At 33.6% G+C, this 17,769-nt stretch overlaps 1 protein-coding gene and 1 long non-coding RNA gene across 11 annotated transcripts in view; one reads left to right on the top strand and one right to left on the bottom strand.

The window, feature by feature from the left end:
• LOC126694423 (receptor-like protein EIX2) overlaps positions 1–17,769 on the top strand; it is a 119,039-nt gene that overhangs the window by 44,832 nt on the left and 56,438 nt on the right. The window contains exons 1-6 of one of the 10 annotated variants that reach the window (XM_050390682.1): positions 188–347; positions 739–840; positions 9,556–9,693; positions 10,896–11,018; positions 14,620–14,893; positions 16,948–17,749. In XM_050390682.1, coding sequence (XP_050246639.1) covers positions 14,732–14,893; positions 16,948–17,643 — 858 coding nt within the window. In that variant the 5' untranslated portion in view covers positions 188–347; positions 739–840; positions 9,556–9,693; positions 10,896–11,018; positions 14,620–14,731 and the 3' untranslated portion in view covers positions 17,644–17,749. The other 9 variants (XM_050390680.1, XM_050390685.1, XM_050390684.1 and 6 more) reach the window with 9 other exon arrangements.
• LOC126694428 (uncharacterized) overlaps positions 16,695–17,769 on the bottom strand; it is a 47,255-nt gene continuing 46,180 nt past the window's right edge. Inside the window, exon 2 of the long non-coding RNA XR_007645757.1 lies at positions 16,695–16,744. This is a non-coding gene — a long non-coding RNA (uncharacterized LOC126694428). The remainder of the gene's footprint in view (positions 16,745–17,769) is intronic.

Below are 17,769 nucleotides of genomic sequence, written 5' to 3'. Positions count from 1 at the left end.
TCAAGTTACAAAATTTATATCTGTCAAGAGAAATCTAAGGGCCCATTACAGGCAGCGTCGCATTCGCAAGGTTTAAGTCTATGCTTGACGATTAGTGTCAGAATTAATGTGTGGTAGAACTTCAAGCAAACAAAATAGGAAAGCAGAAAGAAACTCAGCGCAAGACTTTCAGGCATGTCCTATATATATATATAGATAATTTAGTTTAGCATATGATCATGGGTTGCTCATTCTACCAACCGTTGATCGTAGCTTAAGAATAAACTGTTTATTCCTAAGTTCTGAAGTGGAGATCAGTCGTCTGAGTTTCATTGCATCAAAAGCCAGCAACAGGCACAACATCTCAGGTTTAAGCGTGTTCATGCTATTCTACCTTTATCACATTGCTTCTTGATGCCTCTGCACATACATATCAAAAGCCATCTGAAAGAAAAAAAACCCAAGAAATCCCAACAAACAAAAACATGTTAAAAATACTTAAAGGCACAAATACATATGTCCAGAGATCTTTATGTAGAAATGCCCAAAGAAATTTATACTACATGAAGTACATTAGTTCTATCTCTTAGTTCATGGGTAGTGAAGCAAGATAGGATTTGTCAATTTCTTCTTCCTCAAGTTCTCATAGCATGCTAGCATAGAATTTTTACCATACTAAAACAGAAACTATTGTCTTTCTAATCCATTCATATTTGACATGTATGATAAGTTACTAATTTCTTTTGGCATGGATCACAGGCTAAGCTTAAGTTCCTCGGATACTGCTGTTACACCTCAAGGTCTTGTGTTAATATTCCAAACTTACCGAATACCTAGGCTTGCGAGCTATCATATTCACAGGTATTCGAGGTCTTCCCCTACTACATTTCCACAGTTCAGTGTTCACTCATTTCATCACTCATATACACATGCACTCGCTTACTTATGCATGAATTCCACCAAAAAGGGACATATATGTAGACACCCTATTTCATTCTGCTTATCCTCTCCAAGCTCTTTCTCATTTGTTGTATTAATTTTGTTTTTTAAGCTTGTCTTTTAGTTAGGATTTTAATCATATTTTTATTAACATTAATTTTAATCTTGTCTTTATTCGAACCTAGAATTTTAATTCACGAGTCATTAATCATCATCTGTTTTTATTTTATTGAAGTTTTTAATTTTAACAAGTGATCTAAAATATAATTTAATTTGTCCTCCTTACGTTGTTTTATTTATTTTTGGTCTAAACAGATATTTATGATATTTTTTTCATATATATATATATAGACATAGACATATATGTGTACATATACATATATATATATATATATATATACACACATACAAATATACACACACAAAAATTTAACCAATTTTAAGCGAAGTTATTAATTAGTCCAGTTATGCTTAAGACCTTGGTCAAAGCAAACGATATCATCGTGCACAGTTAAAATGACAATGAAAACAAATAGTGCGGAATATGATAATGTAAGGAAAAGCCAATGGGTCAATTAACTCATGAGCAATTTTAGCCCCTAAAATTTAAAGTGATCACACATTTAGTCCCTTAGATTACTTGGCCAAAATATAAACTGATCCTATAGAGACTAAAACGATCATTTTAAGTTTTTTGGGAATTAAAAATGATAATGTTAAACTTTAGAGACTACAATCACTCATGAGATTAAGTTTAAAACCACTGCAAAGGCTTCACCACCAACCTATGGGAAACTAGATTCACTAATGAATTGAAGTTTTACAGTATTAGAATAACCATATTCTAAATTGCTATAACCCAATAGTACTTAATAACATTATCCAACGTAGCTTCAAATTTAAGAACTCTTCAATAGTAGAACTCTGTTGAACATGAACAACTCACTTATGAGTCCAAATATCCCTTGAAGCTTTGACTTCTAGCAACAATGTATTCTAGATGCGGCAGTAACTTTTACACCATTGGATCTTGGGTTTCTTCAAACTAAATCACTAGAAGAGGCTTTTTGAGAGCTTGGCACATGTGAACCTTAGATGTACATTAATAGACTCTCCAACCTCTAGATGTTAATGTACTTATTAACATTACCCAACCTCTAGATGCATCACGATTCAAGTGAAGGTGTTCACAAATTGGTGATTCTGCTCGAGACTTGTTAGGGGTCAAGTTTGAACATGAGTGAGGGAGATATTTCTATTAATTAATTATTTGATGGACATTGAAATTTTGTGTTTTGTTCTAATTGTTAAACACTTGACTTCCTTGTATTCGTAGTTATTATGACCTACTCGATATATATTTTTCGCTTGTGTTGATTGTGAGCATGCTTGTGTGGGTGTTGGTATGGTGAATTTCGTGGTTATATGTGTGATTTAATATTGGACTAGTTTGTATATCTAGTTGGTATATCTAGCATTCCATTGGGAGTTTAGTTCTAGCCACATGCTTTTATTTTTTGCTTCCATGATTTTTCCTTTTTTTTGCATTTTTTGTAGACTCACTTAAATCCCTATGGTACAATGACAAAAACAAATATTTAATGGTATTTTGTCCTTAAACTTAATTTCAAATTCATTTTTACGGTATTTTGTTCTTCAATTTGAATTCAAATTTAGTTTTGTTGGATTTTCAGCTAACTTTTAATAGAAGTGATACATTTACAATATTTTTACAACAAATCATAGGTAATAAGTTGTGGACATAATATTCTCAACTTCTAAGGTTAATTTTTTTTTTTTTTTTTTTTAAAGGTGGGAAAAACAAGAAATGAAGAAAACTGAATTTGTGTAGTTTAAGTGGGTTTTTTTTTTTTTTTTTTTTTTTTTAAAGACTATTGGATTTTAAAAATATCACATATCTTATTCTTACCTCATTTTCAAATTCATTTTTATGGTATTTTGTTCCTAAATTTGAATTCAGATTCAGTTTTCATGGATTTTCCAGCCAACTTTTAAGTTTAATGATAAAAAATAAAAATAAAAAGTGGGGAAAACAAGAAATGAAGAAAACTGAATTTGTGCAGTTTAAATGGGCTTTTTAAGACCATTGGATTTTTTAAAATATCACATATCTTAGCTCTGGATTAAATTGGATGATTTAAATGAGAGGGATCTTTCCCATGAAGAAGTATGAAACATCTTAAGGTGGTAGTCTTGAGGAGGTTTTTTAGGGTGAAAAATAAGAATGAAATATTTTAGAGAGAGGCTTGTTGTATTGGTGAAGAAGGAAAAATATGGGAAGAGCAGAGTAAGAAAATCTCAAAGAAAAAAAAACAGATAGAGAACAAAGAAGAGCCTAATTAGCTATTGAAAAAATAGAAAGAATAATAACAAAATCTTTGTTTGTTTGTTGGTTTTTTTTTTTTTTTTTAATAATTTATTTCATTTTTTAAATGTTTTTGATCTTAGGTTTAATTTTGAGAGAGATGGAGAAACATTTGGAGTAACAACAGAGTCCAAGTGAGGAATCCAAATCTTTTTAAACTCATTTACACCTGAGTGAAAATCTCATTTTCCAAATCTAAAAAATTCACACATACACTTAGCTTTCTTCACCACCAGCATGACACCGTAAACCTACTATTAACAAAAATACATCCTTCCTATGTTTAAATACCCACATTACTCCATGAACAATTTGTCTAGAGGTATAATTGATTTCACATCTACCAAATTGCAAATTGTTATTAGTAGGTAATGTTGTGTAGATAGCACCCTAGAACTCGAATCAATAACCGTAAATAAGCAGAAATTAAATAACAAGCACATACAAAGAACATAAGAATTTACGTGGTTTGGCAAACTGCCTACCTCCATGGCAACGACGGAGAAATTTCGCTATAAAAGTTGAGAAGATACATTAATACATAAGAACACTCTCAAGAAACTCAAATCCCAATTACACCCTAGCACTTTCTCACAAAAAAACACAAGATTGAATAACCCACAACTTTTTCTCTAATGTGTCTGTACTTCTCTTCTTATTTTTCTTCTTATATAACACTAGGTCTTTTGGAATTACTCTACTCACACAGCTGCACTTAATACTATATAAATATATATATATATATATATATATATATTGATATGTTAAATTCGTCTAGTTAGGTTTCCTAATATTACAAGAATTTGGTCAACTTGTGTTGACTTGGGCTTAGTAGTACAAGCCACACAGCCCACATCAACAAATCTCTACCTTAGCTTGAATTGATCAAGCTACACTAGCAAACTTCTCAATCGCCTCCACCTTAGTCCTTTAAGGCTCACAAGCTGCAAACACCAATTAAGTCCAAGCAGTGCTTGAACTTGTCTGTTGGAATTGGCTTTGTTAACATATCAGAGGTATTCTCACTAGTGAAAATCTTTGACATAGAAATATCACTAGACGAAACCCATTCTCTAATCTTGTGATACCGCACAGCAATTTGCTTTGTTCTTGCATGATATACTGATTCTTTGCCAAATGAATTGCACTCTAACTATCACAATGTAGCACCATGTTATCCTGCTTGAAACCAAGCTCATTAACTAGTCCACTAAGTTAAACGACTTCTTTTTCTACCTCTGTCATTGCCATATATTCTGCTTCTGTAGTGGATAAAGCAACTACATCTTGTAGTGTAGACTTCCAGCAAATTGGGCCACTAGCAAACCTAAACACATAGCCTATCATGGACTTTCTAAAATCAAGGTCTCATGTATAGTTGGAATCCACAAAACCCACAACTTTTGTGCTAGCTCTTTGATCAAATAAGATCCAAAATCATGAGTGCCTATAAGATATCTAAAGATCCACTTTACTACATTCCAATGCTCTTTACCTGGATCTGCCATATACCTACTGACCACATTGACTGCATGAGAAATATCAGGCCTAGTGCACACCATCATATACATGAGACACCCAATTGCATTCACGTTTGGCACTTTAGACATATACTTTAACTCCTCATTTGAACTTGGACATAATTGTGAGGACAATTTAAAATGGGTAGAAAGTTGTGTACTATCAGGTTTTGCATCAAGTATACTAAACCTCTTTAACACCTTTTTAAGATATCCCTTCTGAGATAACCATAACTTACCAGCCCCTCTATCTCGGTGAATTTCTATCCCAAGGATCTTCTTTGTAGCACCAAGATCCTTCATGTCAAATTCACTACTCATCAAAGACTTCAAATTTACAATTTCTTGCTTACTTTTTGCAGCTACTAATATATCATCAACATATAGAGCAAGAAATATATAGGAGCTATTAGCAAGTACTCTAAAATAAACACAACAGTCATACTTACAGTGCATGTACTCATGTGTGACCATGAATGAATCAAACCATTTGTACCATTGCCTGGGAGACTGCTTTAAGCCATATAATGATCTTTTCAACAGACAAACATAATCTTCCTTGCCAGGTTTTTTGAAGCCTTTGGGCTATTGCATGTAAATCTCTTCTTCTAAATCTCCATGGAGGAATGTGGTCTTCACATCTAGTTGCTCTAACTCCATGTCATGCATTGTCACAAATCCTAGGATTACTCAAATTGAGGTGTGCTTCACAACTGGTGAAAAAATCTCATTATAATCAATTCCTTCTCTATGTGAGTAACCCTTAGCCACTAACCGTGCCTTGAATTTTTCACCTTCCTTTTCTGACAATGTTTCTTTCTTGCAGAATATCCACTTGCAACCAATAGCCTTCTTTCCCTTGGGCAATTTCACTAATTCCCAAGTCTTATTCTTCTGTAGTGACTCCATCTCTTCTAACATTACTACAATCCATTTATCATTGTCTTTCCTATTTGTAGCCTCCTTGAAAGTGAATGGATCTCCACCACTAGTTACGAGAGCAAAACTAACCATGTCTTCAAAGTCGTATCTCTGTGGTGCTTTGTGAACCCGCTTATCTCTACCTCTAACAATTGAATAAGGCTCTTGTTGTTGTTGTTGTGGATCAATCTCAACATCACCCTTATCACTAGATGAACTATTCTCGTCAAACTCCACCTCAACAGTTAATTTCTCTTGTAGACTATCATCACATGTCTCTGCTTCATTCTGTTTCAACATTAAGGCTTCATTAAATATGACATCTCTGTTGGTTATCGTTTTCTTTAAGATTGGAGTCCAAAGCCTGTAGCCTTTAACACCTCTTTCAAAACCAAGCAATACGCATTTTCTTGACTTCGAATCCAATTTAGAATGCTCTCCACTCTGCACATGCATATAAGCTGGACAACCAAAAATTTTTAGACTCAAATAATCAATTGGTCTACCTGACCAAACCTTTTCTAGAATCTTGAAATCTATGGCTGATGATGGAGATATATTAATAATGAAGCTTGCTGTGTTAACTGTTTCTGCCTAGAACACCTTAGGCAACCTTGCATTCAATCTCATGCATCTGGCTTTTTTGCTAAAGTTCTGTTCATTCTCTCTGCATCCCCATTTTACTATGGAGTTCCTTTAACTGTGAAGTGGAGTAATACCTTCCAATTCACAAAATCTTATGAATTTTTTATCTCTATACTCTAGTCTATTATTTGTTCTAAGTTATTTTATTTTCCTGCCAGTCTGATTCTCAACCTGTGCTTTCCACTTTTTAAATATGCCAAACACATCAGACTTATGCTTCATAAAATAAATCCATAACTTTCTAGAGTAATCATCAATGAAACTGATGAAATACTGAGCATCGCTATGAGAAGAAACTGATACTGGACCCCAAACATCTGAATGAATGTAGTCAAGAACACCTTTACTTGTATGAGAGCCTGTCTTGAAACTGACTCTATGCTGCTTCCTGTACATACAATACTTGCAGAAGTCTAGCTTGCATGTCTTCACCCCATTTAATAAATTTCTCTTGTGCAACTCTAACATACCACGTTCACCAATATGGCCAAGTCGCATATGCCATAATTTTGTGTCATCAGTGCTAGACTCCACCGGAGTCGTAACTACAACTCTTCCTACAACCGTGTTCCCAATCAACCTATAAAGCGTGCTTACTTTCTGTCCCTTCATCACCATCAAAGCACCTTTGGTAATCTTCGTGATTCCACCATTTGATGAGTATGAATAGCCAAAATCATCCAATACTCCTAAAGAAATTAAATTCTTTTTGAGATTTGGAACATGTCTGATATTACTAAAAACTCTCACAAATCCATCAAACATCTTGATCTTCACGGCACCAATCCCAATAACTGGGCATGTAGCATCATTACCCTTTTGGACCATACCACCATCGTAAGACTTATACGTGTTAAACCAATCTTTCTTTGGAGTCATATGATATGAGCATGCTAAATCTAAAACCTAAGATTCCAATAGAACATTGTTACCTAATGAAACTGAAAGTAAATCTGCACCAACTTAACTTTCATCTGATGTTTCTTCAGCAACACTAGCTGATTCTAGGGCCTTCTTTCCATTCTTCTTCTCCTCTAAATGCTCTTTCAACTCTTTATACTGATTCTTATAGTGCCCTTTCTTGTGACAATAAAAACACTCTATATCTTTCTTTGCACATGATTTAGATTGTGATCTACTCTTGTTGGAGTTCTGTCCTCTTGACCTGCTTCTACCCCTATTGCTTGACTCAGACTTTACAATAAGTCCATCAGCTTGAAAACCATCACCATCTTGCTTCATCTTTATGTGTGACAAGAGAGCACTAGTCACCTTCTTGAGTACTATAGTCTCTTTCCCGTACATCAACGTAGTCATTAGATGATCAAAAGAAGTAGGAAGCGACGCTAATAAGAATAACACTCTATCTTTGTCCTCATAATTCACCCAAAAACTTGACAGTTGGGTGTTTAACATGTTAAACGTATTGAGATGCTCCAATAGATCTGAGCCTTTCTTCATATGTAAACTATACAGTTGCTTCTTCACATACAACTTGTTCATCAAATTCTTTCTCATATAAATACCTTCTAATTTTTCCCAAACCTCCTTTGCAGTCTTTGCTTTTAGGATGTTGTGAATGACCTCATCACCTAGGTTGAGATGAATAGCGCTAGTTGCTTTCTCATCCATCTTTACTCATTCTACGTCCTTCATCATTTCTGGTTTCTTCTCCTTCCCAAGTAAGGCTTTATGAACTCCTTGTTGAATTAGGAGATCCATCATCCGCCTTTACCAAAGTGAAAAATTTTCCTTATCACAAAACTTCTCTACATCATACTTTGTGCTTGACATCTTTACTGTATTCAAAGGATTGAATCCTAACTTGGCTCTGATACCACTTGTTGTGTAGATTGCACCCTAGGATCTAATCAATAACAGTAAATAAGCAGAAATTAAAAGCACACATAAAGAATACAAGAATTTACGTGGTACGACAAACTGCCTACCTCCATGGCAACGATAGAGAAATTTCACTATAAAAGTTGAGGAGATACAATAGTACACAAAAAGACTCTCAAGAAACACAAATCCCAATTACACCCTAGTACTTTCTCACAAGAAAACACAAGACTGAATAGCCCACAACTTTTTCTCTGGTGCGGTTATACTTCTCTTCTTATTTTTCTTCTTATATAGCACTAGGTCTTTTGGAATTACTCTACTCACAGGGCTACACTTAATAAAATATATATATATATATATATATGTATATATAGATATGTTAAAGTCGGCTAGTGAGGTTTCCTAAAATAACAAGAATTTGGTCAATTTGTGTTGACTTGGGCTTGGCAATACAAGCTGCACAACCTACATCAATAGGTAAAAATGTTATGCAAGTTGTGGGTGTAAAAAAAATTAAAATTAAAAACATTTTAACTAAATTATTGTGAAGTTGTGTATGTAGCAATACTCTTTCTTAATACAAAATCCCATGGGATCTAGCTCTTTCATAAACAAAAAAACACCCAAACCCAACCCATAATAACCTCTGAAGCCGAATCTATCACAGTACATATTGCATTATTTGTCAAGTAATCTAACCTAATCACAAAATTATGGTTGGGTGACAAGGATTAAAGTCAGTATAATGTAAGTTGAATCATCTTATATATACGACTCTCCCCCACCCAAAAGAAGAATGGGTAGAAGAAGAGTAGGGTGGAGGGTTATGTTGTGCTGAGGCCAATGGCTCGTCAATAAGGAACTCTATTTTTTCCCCATCATAACTTCTATTAGAGCATTCACATTGGGAATGATATATGTCATATGTAGGGAAGATTTGGCATAAAAGTCCAAAACCCCCCACACATCCGGACTTGTAAAAATCAACTATTGCAAAAAAATTTGCAATAGTGCTATAGTGCAATTTAAAAAAAAAAAAAAAAAAAAAAAAAAAAAAAAAACTAATATTTTATTCAATTACTTTATCAATTCCTCTTTCTCTCTATTTGAGTTTTTTAGGAAGTATCTGTTTAAGTAAATTTGTCCTCGACATAGTCTAAGGAGGTCAATTCTTCTATAAATCAACTGAAAAAGATTACAGATATAATTTTGATTGTTACAGTGCTTTCTCTCTTTCTTTTTCTCCCTTTTCTCTTAGGGTCTTCACTCTAATTTATACTATCTCTTCTTTCTCATCTTTTCCCTACATGTGGACAGTAGATTGCTTATGTTGATCATTATCTCATCAGCACCTTCCTGAAGTATTTAGGGGTAGCTGTAAGACTGAAAAACATTGTTCAGAGATCACTTCCTTATTAATGCGGCCAGAAAGTTAGCTACAGAGTATTCAATACAGTGGTAACAGCTTTTCTTTTAGATATTTATGAACTCTCATCCCTCTTGTACGTTTACAAAGCAAGTCCTTATCAATAGAACTTCCTAGAAGGTTACATTGAATGGTAGGATATACGTTTGATTTATGCTTTGTTTATCCGAGGAGACATTCCTCCTCAGCCTGCCTTCCTCAACCTTTCCATTTGCAACCTACTCATGGGATTCTGAGCTTAACACCCTCATTGCTGTTTATTTGTCCTCGGACCAACCAACATCCTTGGCCAAGGCCCAAGGCCCAATATATAATTTTGGGCCTTTATCCTTATAGTGTAGAAATATTATTTTAATGTGTTGTATTGTAAAATAAAAATTGGGATGTTGAGAGTATTGTAAAATAGTATAGTATAATTGATAAAGTAATTTTTTGAGATGGTAAAATAAGATGAGATAGAATTTTGGAATGTGAATGCTCTTAGAAGCAGGAAGCAAAATGTAAAATCTTTTTATTTTTGGACAAGACTAGTTGCACTAAACCTAACAAGATGTTAAGTATTAAATACATATCAACATCCTAATATAATACACATGAAAAACACAAACCGTTTCCATTTTTTATCGGTGATTCTAGTTTCTTTTTTTCCTTTTTTCTTTTTCTTTTTTGATACCAATCGGATTCTAGTTTCTAAAAATAGCTACTTCCTTTTGGTTGTATCCATAATTAACTAAAAACCCACTTCAAAAACCCAATCCTCCATTATTTTAAAATTGTGTTAACTCAGTCACTCATATATATATATATATATATATATGACTATTTTCAAATCCCCAATACCGACCTTCTCTAGATGGAGAAATTATAGAGTCCTCTAGTGGACCGCGTCACTTGTCCACCATTTCACTAAAAAACTTCCATTTGTTTAAAATTATTGAGTCAATAATTAATTTCTGTTTAAATTTTTTTTTTCTAACTAACAATTTTAAATATGTTATAATTAATTTAAAAATTGTGGATGTTGTAATTCCTCCCCTACATGATTATCAACTTTTAGCCTTTAGGTGATACATGTTAGCATGACGTTGGCATGAGGTTTATGACCCCACACATATATAATATAACATTTATCCTTTAAAAAACTTCAAAATTTGAAAATTTATTGTTCAAAAAAAAAAAATTGAAAATTTAGATGCAAGTGTCTGACCTTTGACTTTTCCCGATTGATACAAAGCTGAATAGATGGTGAATCGAATATCAATGAGCTTCTTGACTTGAGAGTTGAAAGTTCCACTGTGCCTAAAAGTTGCCGCGTGAAGCACCAGAAAAGTCATATGAAAAGGGGGCTAGGTAGAAGGTAACTCGAAGCTGCCTTTGTACTTATTTATTGATTGGATGGCTTGATTGTTGGATTGAAGTTTCCAGGACACACATATAACTTTACAAGAAGAGACCCAATTTATTTTGAGACACAGCTCCAATCCAAACCTTCCTTTAGAATAAGGTCCAAAGAAAATTAATTTTTCCAATCTAAATTATATAATAAAACAAGTTAATGTTAAGTAAATTAATTGATCTTACTCCATTACTTGCGCTAGTTAATCTCACTATTGTTATCATCGTGTCATTTCTATTATTCATTGGTCTATCACATGATGTAATTTTAATATCCCATGCCATGAAAAAAAAGATAAAGAAAAAAGTCGCTGCTTGCTTGTGTTATTGTTAAATTCAAATAATAAATTTGTGTCCATTACGTAATCAATTAAACCCTAAATGTTAAATAGCATGTTCTTATTATATCATTCATATTTGCAAAATTTCGAGAAGATCAAAGATCAATAGTTATGTTATCAATCAAATGTTTAAATTTCAAGTTTTTGTGATTTAAAATTATATATAAAAAATAAGTTTATTAATCGAATAGTAAATAACATTTGATTTGAACAAAATTTGACATGCATGTTAAGAACATAAATATTACAAAATCCAATGGTTAGATTTTCAAAATTCACATCCAATAAAAAGATATAAAAGGAATTTGAAAGGTTTTCCTCCAAACCTTATCCTTTGGAGAGTTATTCTAAAATATTATTATTATTATTTTTTTAAATTGTAAGTTTTGGCAAATCCTAGCTCTCTCAACCTCATGATTTAGTCAAATATGTATTTGAGTGTCTTGGTTATAATTGATTTGTGCTCAAATGTTAAGTTTGGGCATTAGCAACCCTACCGAGGAAAAAACTCAAATCTCTTATATCTCTTAACTGCATGGTTTCCATTTCATATACATAAACTCTTTTTTTTCTAAAAATAACTTGATTCTTTTTGGGAAGGTAGAAATTAGGTTAAACCACCACTAGTGGCCTATTTGGATTCAGGAGATCATTAATTTTGTTTTGTTTTCCAATTTTCCTCGAATTTTTGGTTTACATTTGTGAGTTAGGCTAACTTATTTGCTTAGATGAGACAAACAGCGATGTTAAGCAAAAAAGTTGGTTAATGAAAAAACCTAGCTTATTGGCTGTAACTTTTCTCTCTCACATTTAAGTGCCCGTTTGGATTCAGCGTTTTCTGCTGAATCCTGGGCTGCGTTTTCTGATTTTTTTTTTCCCCAGTTGCACTATTTGACCAAGTCAACTGTGAACAGTGCACGAGTGCACTGTTCATGGACCCACAAATTCCACTTTTCAGCAATTTTTTCATTAAAAATGGGTCTCACGACACTATTCACATATTTAAAAATTATTTTGCTATAGTGTTTTCAGTTTCAGTTTTCAGTTTCAGCAAAAAGAAGTTCAATCCAAACGGACCCTAAGTAAATAAGCTTAACAAAAGTTGTCAAACACAATATTGTGTGTACACAGACAATAGCACCCACTACACAGCCAACTTGAGTCAGAGAGGGACTTATTCCTACTTCCAAAATCAATGAAACTTCAGTCTAAAATACGTTGGACTTAAATTTTGTCACGTAAGAAAATTGATATCAAGATTGAAAAAATGGAGGTTTCCCATCTACTTGACTTACAGTCAGTGCTTGACTCCTAGTCCAATTAATAGTGATGGAACACAGAGCACCATTCACAAGTTTGAAGAAAAGAATCAGAGTCCCATTAAATTTTGAACAAGTCTACCGACATACATAGTTTCAGTTACACGCTTGCCCTTTGAGTTTTCAACTTTTCATTCACTTAGTGCCCGCGATAATACAAAAATTCTCTCTCTGTGTACTAAATTGTCAAAATTTCTGTAAACTTGTTCATATATGATGGCTACAAATAGTGGCAGACGGAGGATTTTGAAAATTCCCCTTTCCCCTAATTTGTTTTTTTAGTAGAAATAAGAAATTATATATAAAATTTAATTGATGACTTTTATTCTTATTGTACTCTTATACAACATATAGCTTATAAAAATCAAAATATTATGAAAATATTAGTTTATAAAAATAGATGATTTTATAAAATAGGAAAATTATTAAGTATTCTTGAAATGTTGTATTTTCTCCTCTTACTGTCTTACATAGTGATAAATTTCACAATGAATTTAATTAGTAACACCTATTATTATGTGAAAGGAAAAAAATATATATCATTAACACTATACACTTTGAATACCGAATAATAACTCAAATAAATTACTAATACACAAGGAAAAAAAACTATTATTGGACCATGCCCATTGGAAATAGACGTCTGAATTTGTGAATTTTGGCATGGATCATAAGCAAAGTTAATAACAACCTACTAGTTTATCCACAAGAAAGTATTTCAAACTTATGACATTTGCCCTATGATAATTGTTTTTTTTTTTAACCATTAGGCCAAGATAGCAATTGGTTTTTTGACGTATGTAGCGATTGAATCCTAAATCTCTTATTTGACGATAAGAAACTTTATCAATTGAGGTAATTGAAACCTATTAAAAAAAAATGCTTTTTTTTTTTTTTTTTTTGGAGGGAGTGGGAGGGACATACTAAGTTTTTGATATCTCAACCAAAATCTATTTCATTAGACGTCACATATTCACAGGTAATTTCTATCCAAATGGTCCTAAACTTTTCTCTAAATAAAAAATTAACAGATTCAGACAACATTCTACACATAACGTCTTTGGTACTCTGCTTGGACTATTTTTATATTACTCACCAATTGATTTTAATTAATTAAGCTATTCATATATTCAATTGGAATTTTAAAATGAGTGGAATTGGAAGATTGGTCAATGTTACATATTGGTGGCATGAAATGAAAAAAAAAAAAAAAAAAATTATTGTCAATTATGTTTATTGAATATGACCACAAAAATCACTATCAAGTAGAACAACTTGGATAAAGTTTCATCCGATTATTTCAAAAATATTATTTCGTTCATTGAATGCCTCACATTCACAAGACTTACGTCAATTCTTAGAGTTGGAAAAAATGTGTGGTAGCATTTTAAGCATCAAAAACGCTGAAAGCAGAAACCAACTAAGAGCATGTTTGGATCCACGGCTGCGTTTTTGGATCTGTGTTTTTGTTCTTTTTTTCTTTTTCTTTTTTTTTTGGTTTTCACGCGTTTTTGGAGTATTGCGGTTACTGTTCATTGAACAGTAACCGCAAATCTTGACTTTCTACCGTGAACAGTGCACATGTGCACTGTTCACGGACCCACAAATTTCATTTTTTATCAATTTTTTCATTAAAAATGGGTCCCACAGCACTATTCACACATTTAAAAATTATTTTGCTACAGTATTTTCAGTTTTCAGTTTTCAGTTTCAGCAAAATAAGTTCTATCCAAACACACACTAAGCACAGAACTCCGCCTCCTATATATAACCATGCCATTAATGTAGCATTTACATAATCATATAGATTTTTTGCATAACCATGGATGGTTCCTTAAGATTTAGAGCCGTTTCATTAACCCTTTTCCTTGTGTTTCTCACTTTGGCAACTATTGATCCTAAGTTCTGCTATGGAATATCTGAGGTTCATTGCATCCAAAGTGAGCAACAGGCCCTTCTCAGATTCAAGGCAGATCTTACTGATCCTTTAAACCGGCTTGCCTCTTGGGCTGGTGATGGGGATTGTTGTCAGTGGGAGGGAGTTGTCTGCAACAATGTTACTGGTCACGTCCAAGAACTCAATCTCAGAAGCTTTCCTCCTCCTTTGCTTAAATATTTTTCAATTGAAGCCCAATATGAAGCTGCTATTCAATCTTATGCACAGTCAATGTTTGGTGGTAAGATAAATCCTTCCCTACTTGATTTGAAGCATTTGTTTTACTTGGACTTGAGCTACAATTATTTTGGTCTAATTCCAATTCCTGAATTCCTTGGTTCCATGAAGAGTTTAAGATATCTTAATCTCTTTGGTTCGGGATTTGGGGAATTAATACCTCCTCAAATTGGAAATCTCTCAAATTTGCACTATCTCAATCTTGGAGGCTTTGGTTATAATTTTTTATCTGTCAATAACCTTCAATGGCTTTCTAGTCTTCCTTTACAAGTGCTAGATTTGAGTGGTGTAGACCTTAGCCAAGCCTCTGATTTGCTTCAGGTGACAAACAAGATCACTTCCTTGTCAGAGTTGTGGTTATCACATTGCAGCCTTGGTTCCATCCCACCAACACCCAATTCTAACTTTTCATCTCTAGCCACCCTTGATCTTTCTTTTAACAGCTTTGAAAATGCTTTGATTCCATCATGGGTCTTTGGTTATCAAAATTTGGTTGCTCTTAATCTATCTGCCAATGGTTTTCAAGGTCCAATCCCTATTGGTTTGCAAAACATGACTTCTCTTAAGCACCTTGATCTATCTGCCAACAATTTCAACTCTTCAATTCCCCATTGGTTGTATAGTTTTAGTCATCTTGAGTTCCTCAACCTCCGCAAGAATCTTTTGCAAGGTACAATCTCTAGTTCCATTAGAAACCTAACATCTGCCATTAGCATAGACTTGACAAGCAATCAACTTGATGGAAAGGTACCAAGATCTTTGGGCAATCTTTGCAATTTAAGGGAACTAAGATTGTCAGACAACAAATTGAGTCAAGAGGTATGGGAAATCTTAGAAAGTTTATTAAGATGTGTTTCGTATGGACTAGAGGTCTTAGAAATGTATGATGCTCAACTATTTGGTCATTTGACTGAGAAACTTGGGCAATTTCAAAATCTTACTACACTTTCTTTGGAGGGTAATTCAATTTGGGGTCCAATTCCAATTTCAATAGGAAAACTTTCATCTTTGAGATTCTTAGACCTTTCAAATAATCAATTTAACAAAACTCTTCCTCAAAGTTTTGGAGGACTCTCCAAATTAGAGTATGTTTTTATTGGTGGGAATATGTTGGAGGGAGTAGTATCTGAAACTCATTTTGCCAATTTAAGAAGATTAAAGGAACTTAGCACTACTCCAACCCGTTTGACTTTAAAAGTAAGTCCCAATTGGATTCCTCCTTTTCAAGTTGTCATTTTAGGATTGGGATCGTGGATTTTAGGGCCAAATTTTCCCTTATGGATTTGTTCACAAAAGCAAGTTTGGTCTTTGGATATATCCAACACAAATGTTAAGGATGCAATTCCTCCTTTGTTTTGGAATATGTCCTCTCAGTTCAATTATCTGAACTTGTCTCACAATCATTTCTATGGAGAGATTCCAAATATCCCTGTGACTTTGTATCCTTCTTCCGTGATTGATATGAGTTCTAATTCATTCAGTGGTTCGTTACCTCGTATATCCTCTAACGTGAGCTTTCTAGATCTATCTAACAATTTCTTGTCTGGATCTATTTCTCACTTTTTGTGTTATAAGAAGAATGAGCCCAAACAAATGGAACTTCTCAATCTTGGAAAAAATCGTTTATCAGGAAATATAAGTTATTGTTGGGAAAATTGGCAAAAATTGTTGGTCTTAAGTCTTGGAAACAATAATTTCACTGGTAGCATTCCAGCATCCATTGAACATTTGAGTCTTCTTAAGTCTTTGCACCTAAGCAACAACAATATTTCTGGGAAATTACTACATTTTTTGAAAAATTGCACTGATTTGGAGATTATTGATATCAGTGAGAATAAGTTTTTTGGAATCATACCTTCATGGATAGGAAAAAGACATTCAAGCTTGATCATTCTCAACCTTCGCTCAAACAATTTCCATGGCCCCATTCCAAAACAACTTTGTGCTCTAACTTCACTCCAAATCTTGGACCTTTCACATAACAAGCTATTTGGAAGCATACCTGGATGTGTTAACAATTTGAATGCCATGGCTTCAACTTCTCACAATATTTTACAGGACTTGTTTGTGGTTGATGGTGATTCCGTGGATTTTGAACGGGCATTGCTTGTGATAAAAGGGCAAGTTCTTGAGTATACCACCAATCTGGGACTACTAAGAACTATAGACCTTTCGAAGAATAATTTATCTGGAGAGATCCCTAAAGAAGTGACTAGTCTTCAAGGATTACAATCATTGAATTTGTCATTTAATAATTTGACTGGAAGGATTCCTGAGAATATAGGTGCTATGGGATCCTTGGAATCTCTTGATTTCTCTGAAAATCAACTTTCAGGTCGCATTCCTCCAAGCATGTCAAAATTGTCATTTTTGAGTAAGTTGAACTTGTCAATGAACAATTTATCTGGGAAAATCCCTTCAGGCACTCAACTACAAAGCTTTAGTGCATCTAGTTTTATTGGAAACAAACTCTGTGGACCTCCACTTACGGATAATTGCACTATAAATTATGCCAAATCCAACACTAAAGACAGAGGGAGAAGAGGTGGGCGTGAAGTGGATTGGTTTTATGTAGGTATGGCACTTGGATTTGTGGTTGGATTTTGGATTGTTTGGGGTCCTTTACTAATGAACAGGAAATGGAGAATAATGTATTTTCAATTCCTAGATCGCATGGGGTACAAGCTTGGGGTGTTTTGGCACAAACTTGATAGCTTTTACTTAAATGTTGTGAGATTCTTATCTTGTTACTAGCTAATGTTTCTTTTAGTGCATTGATATGTTGCAGTTTCATTTTGAAATAATTTGTATCTTTTGTTAGCTCAGTCATTTTGAAATAAATTGAAGAATTTTTTTTTCCTTATATGTGTATTACTCATG

Source organism: Quercus robur, chromosome 8, assembly GCF_932294415.1.
Source record: "Quercus robur chromosome 8, dhQueRobu3.1, whole genome shotgun sequence".
Lineage (NCBI taxonomy): Eukaryota > Viridiplantae > Streptophyta > Magnoliopsida > Fagales > Fagaceae > Quercus > Quercus robur.
The sequence above is the reverse complement of the archived record's forward strand: the minus strand, read 5'-3'. Positions and strand labels throughout refer to the sequence as shown.